We start from the raw sequence: 5,476 nt of genomic DNA, 5'->3' as shown, positions 1-5,476 counted from the left end.
CTGACTGGCGTACCAAAAAAAGCAATAATAATAATAATAATAATAATAATAATAATAATAATAATAATAATAATAGTTGTTCATCTTTAATTAACAACTAAAGAGAAAAAATAGATAAATGTAACACGCTTTATTACAATATTAATATTACTACTACTACTGATAATAATAATAATAATAATTATTATTATTATTATTATTATTATTATTTATTTTATATATATATATAATCATTTAGAAAACAATGCATTTAAAAAGTGCATTTTCCCAAGCATTTATTTAAAAATATTCTCGCGAGGTGTCCATGAGTTTGTTTGTTTTTTGTTTTGTTTTTTTTCCTCCACCAGCAGTCCTACAATAAGGCGATACTTTCTAGTATCCAATTAGTGCCTTGATTAGGGGTGACCTAACTGAGATGGATGCATACATTCTGCTACCTCCATCTGACTTAATTAAAGTGCGCTCAGTGTTGCGCGGCGTGCGTAATTTCCAGCTACGACGCCAAAGAGAAGGACAGAGAGAAGGAAGGAAGGAAGGAAGGAAGAAAGGAAAAAAATCGCCTCTGCTCATCCACCGGAGCTGTTTTCTACGCTTGTCTGTAGGAATTAGGCGTCTTTCCCCACCGCATATTGTTTTTTCTCCCCCCGCATTTGTGGTGGGAGCTGGTAACGTGGGTTAACTCCAGCTCAAGTCTCCGTAAAAGCGCAGAGAACTGATGACGTTGGGCTGGATGACCAATCGGGAGGCGCTGCCCTTTGGAGACAAACCATTTTACTTGTAGTGTCTGCATCAAGTCTGTGAGCGAGGGCTCAATTTTAACAGAATCCACCTTAAAATCTCTCCCTTAACTTATGTCTACCTTCCGCCACTTTGAGTGAGAATACCGCAGGACAAGAGAGGAGGGCGGATGAGGGGGGGGGATAAAGACGGCATCGGGAAATTTGGGGTGTTAATAGGAGAAAGGGGGGAGGAAGAGACAACAGCACAGCGAGAGAGCGAAAAAGCGATTTGGTCTTGAGAGAGGAGGGGTGGGGGGGGGGGGTGAGTGCTCTCAAGGCAGAAAATTCGATGATGACCATGACAACGATGGCTGACGGTCTGGAGGCTCAGGACTCGTCCAAGTCCGCGTTCATGGAGTTTGGGCAGCAGTCGCACTCGCAGCAGAGCTCCCCGTCGATGGCCGGCGGCCACTACCCGCTGCACTGCCTCCACTCCGGATCGCACTCTCACCACCAGCACGACAGCACCGCGTACCCCGGGACCAACACCTACAACCGGTCGCTACCTTACCCATACGTGAGCCATTCGCACCACAGCCCGTACCTGCCGTCCTATCACAACAACGCGGGAGGACAGACGCGGTTAGACGGCGCAGGTAAGAGACCCCCTCCTCCAGCCTTGTCCATCTAATTGCAATTAGCGGCGTACCTGTTTAAAGCTTTAGCAACCCGGATCGAACCTTTTTTTTTTCCGACGATCCGACGATCCAACGCCTGGAGCTATCTTTTTTCTTCTTCTTCTTCTTCTTTCGCTCGGCTTCTTCTAAGCCGTGCGTAAAAACGCACCGGATAAATCCAAGGAGCAGCCTTGTTCGCCCGCTTCTTTGTTGCTTATTTGTGTGTTTTTTTTTCAGCACTCCCCTCCACAAAACCTCTGATTTAATGCCCTGGGTGTGATCATCTCGACCACGCAATCCTCACCAACTACTCGTGAAAATTAGGCAGCCTGCACGCCTCGAATGTTGTAATTAGCATTTAATTGACATGTCATTACCAGCAATATCCTAAATATGACAGCACATGAGGATTGTTGGCTGCAGCGGAAAGCCAGAGAAAGAGAGAGAGAGATGTGGATGTTTTATCAGCAGCAGTTTCTCGATTTCTTTTTGCACTGCTTCTGATTTTTTTTTTTATTATCATTATTTTAACAGAAAATCCAGCACATGATTCTGCTCTCGCTGTGTGGCTAATTTTTTCTTTCTTTTTTTTTTTTTTTTTTTGGACTAATCGCATTGCTTGTTTTTGTTGCAGAGCAGCAGAAGACAACAGTGATTGAAAACGGGGAGATTCGATTTAACGGGAAGGGGAAGAAGATACGCAAGCCGCGGACGATCTACTCCAGCTTGCAGCTCCAAGCACTAAACCACCGATTCCAGCAAACCCAGTACCTCGCTTTGCCTGAGCGCGCCGAGCTGGCGGCCTCGCTGGGACTGACGCAAACGCAGGTAGGACGCATATTTCTGCGTTTATTGTCATCTTGCTTTGACGGCCTGCTCTTCCGCTGCCCCACGCGCCAACACACAGCACCACTCTGCTTTGATTGAAAAGACGAAAAAGCAAAAAAAAAAAAAAAAAAAATATATATATATATATATATATATATATATATATATATATATATATATATATATATATAATGAAAATAATAAATAATAACAACAAAAAGAAAGCATTCTTTAAAAAGTGGTTCGACATTATCGTCCATCATTCTTGTTTCATGCTAAGGTTGTTCTTATGCCAACAAACCAATGCAACCGCTATCTTTGCACATGATGTTACATTAATCTAAGATTGTTTTCAATGCAGAATGATTCAGTTGAGCTATAGTGCAGATTAGGAACACTTAGAGCAAGAGATGGTCAGCTCAAACAATGAGTCCTCAAAAAAAAAAAAAAAAAAAAAACTCTAACACAATTTAGCCAACTCATAACAGATAGAAATCTCATCTGTGGCGCCCCACCTCACTGGCTGCCCTGGACAGAAAGCCATACAGACTAAACCAAAAAAAACACTGCTGACAACTTGCAATGCTGGCTCAATAAAACGATTTCCTCTCGTCCCGCAGGTAAAGATCTGGTTCCAAAACAAGAGGTCGAAGTTCAAGAAGCTGCTGAAGCAAGGCAGCAACCCGCACGAGAGCGACCCCATCCCGGGTTCCATGTCCTTATCCCCGCGCTCCCCAACCATCCCTCCGATCTGGGACGTTTCGGCCTCTTCCAAAGGAGTGAACATGCCGGCCAACAGCTACATGCCCGGCTACTCTCACTGGTACTCGTCTCCACATCAAGATTCGATGCAGAGATAGACTGGCGAGGGCCAAACGGAGGTGGGGGGGCCGGGGGGGGGGGGGGGGGGGTTCAGCAAAGGCAGTCTGCATGGAGGCCCTTTTCTGCGGGATCTCCTCGCCGTGCAGTACTTTTTTTCCCGCAACGTAGCCTACAATTTGGACGCTGGAGGGGAGCGAGAGGGTGCTGCTCCTCTGCTGGAGGATTAAACCAGCCAAGCCTCGGTGCAGGGACACAAACTAAAGGGGACTTATTGTTTTTTCAAGCGTTAATGGCTGTTGAGTTGGCACGTTCTTGTCATGCTTTTCATTCATGTCTACATCTGAATATACCAAATATTGCCAGTGACATTTGTGACATCTTTTTTTTTTTTTTTTGTGGCAGGGAGGGGAAGTTGGGGGCTGGGGGGGTAAACATTGGAGGAGGCAAAGACTGCTGACCGTATCGGTGCACCATCACTCACAGAATTTTATTTTTTCTTTTGCCATGATAACAACACCCCTCTGACTGCATTTAATTTTTATTTTCCCAACATGCAAAACCAAGCAAACGTGTCTGTAAATATATTCTGCGACTTTAGTTGTACATACACTTTTTATGTTTTGTCAGAATGAGTAAAACCGTGACTCAAAACAAGACGCCTGCTGTTTGCATGATTTCCACCAACGAGAGAGAGAGAGAGAGAGAGAGAGAGAGAAAAACCAAAACAAAAAAAAAAAAAAACATGTATTCATCTCAGGCCTTTTTCGTGGTTTTCATATTGGGCCAACATCACATCAGCGCATCACACTGGCGCATACAAGTTTATAGCACGGTGCTCAGTGAAAAAGATAAGAAGAAAAAAAAAACACATTTCATCAAACATTTTAGATGAACTCAGTGGGGTGACGGAGAAACGCCAGTATATAAAAAAATAAATCAAATGCACTCACTCAACGCCAGAGGAAATTAACTTACCCCCGAAAGACATTTGCTCCAGGTCCAGCTCATCTCGTCGCTTCACCCTCAATTATTAGAAGTATTGACAAAATGTTTTCTCCCTTCCCTCCGTCCTAAAATGCCAAGCTCCACAGGGATCGATGCTTGAACAAAGCAGCCAGCTGCAGCGGCGTTCAATATGAAGGAGATATTTGGGACAATTTGTGGGTTTTTATCCAAGTGAGCCTTTTTTTTTTCTCCTCTTTTTTTTTTTCCACCCCTCCATTCTCATAAATGCAGGCATAATTAGGGTAATTTTTGATGTAGCCCCGCTGATTACAGCGTTTTTACCGTCAAAGATAATTACCTGTAATTTTCTACCACTTTTAATACTAAAAAGCCATCTTTATTTGGATTTGAGGTAGCAGCGGATGGAACAAAAGGGGGGGAAATTATTCGGTTATTCATATACAAATTGTCAGAGAGAGGAGAAGGCGCACGGCTCGGGATATTATCTGAAATTACGACTCTAGGAAAAAAAAAAAAAAAAGAAGCTCCATGCAGCTGTCAAAGTCGCGGATGTCTCACTGGCGCTCATTCTGGTTCTTTTTACCTGCACGGGGGGCCCCCCACGGTTGGGTACGTGGGGGGCTCTATGTGCAACCGGGCTGCAGGGAGCCAGTAGCTGCGGTCGAGTAAACATCAACACAGCTCATAAAGAGAATTATTGGCACATTGAGAGGAATGCAAAAAAAAGAAGAAAAAAAATCAGTTTCTGCAGAAACGGGTGCATGCCATGATGTTTCTGATAGATAGATAGATAGATAGATAGATAGATAGATAGATAGATAGATAGATAGATAGATAGATAGATAGATAGATAGATAGATAGATAGATAGATAGATAGATAGATAGATAGATAGATAGATAGATAGATAGATAGATAGATAGATAGATAGATAGATAGATAGATAGATAGATAGATAGATAGATAGATAGATAGATAGATAGATAGATAGATAGATAGATAGATGTGGATGATGGAGGGATGGAGGGATGGAGGGATGAGGGTGCAGTCGATGGGGGTGTGGTTGCAGTCATGTGTCACATGCGTCTGGAGCTCCGGCAGCAGTTGATATCAGCACAAATCTCAAAGACTAAAAGCTGAACATTTCCACCTCGATGTCGCCTCGTAAAGGTATGCGCAACCCAACTAGGCCCCCTAAAATGCAAGGAAAGAAACGAACTAATATTTCCGAGTTTATATCTTCCCCCCTCTCCCCTACACACACACTGCAGCTATGGGTCACTGTTTCGGTTCCTCAAAGTCAAGAGAACTGAGGTTGGTCAGGGAATCTGCAGGAAGATTCACGCTTACCTTCCTCGTCTTCCGCTTTCTGTCCACCACCAAAAGATTAAAAGAAAAAGGCTCCCGCGCTGCGCAGCTTCGCCGCTGCTGGTTGAATAAGCAAAATCCAGGTGGGAAAGTGTGT

General features: G+C 43.7%; 1 protein-coding gene across 1 annotated transcript; it reads left to right on the top strand.

The window, feature by feature from the left end:
• Positions 1 to 311: 311 nt before the first annotated feature.
• Positions 312 to 3,106, top strand: dlx6 (distal-less homeobox 6). The gene is made up of 3 exons (XM_005802704.2): positions 312 to 1,375; positions 2,031 to 2,224; positions 2,845 to 3,106. The coding sequence occupies exons 1-3, from the start codon at positions 1,069 to 1,071 to the stop codon at positions 3,082 to 3,084; spliced, it is 741 nt and encodes a 246-aa protein (XP_005802761.1). The 5' UTR covers positions 312 to 1,068; the 3' UTR covers positions 3,085 to 3,106.
• Positions 3,107 to 5,476: the final 2,370 nt, after the last annotated feature.

Source organism: Xiphophorus maculatus, chromosome 13 (genome assembly GCF_002775205.1).
Source record: "Xiphophorus maculatus strain JP 163 A chromosome 13, X_maculatus-5.0-male, whole genome shotgun sequence".
Classification (NCBI taxonomy): Eukaryota; Metazoa; Chordata; class Actinopteri; order Cyprinodontiformes; family Poeciliidae; genus Xiphophorus; species Xiphophorus maculatus.
Note: the sequence above shows the minus strand (reverse complement) of the source record. Positions and strands in the feature narration are given on the sequence as shown.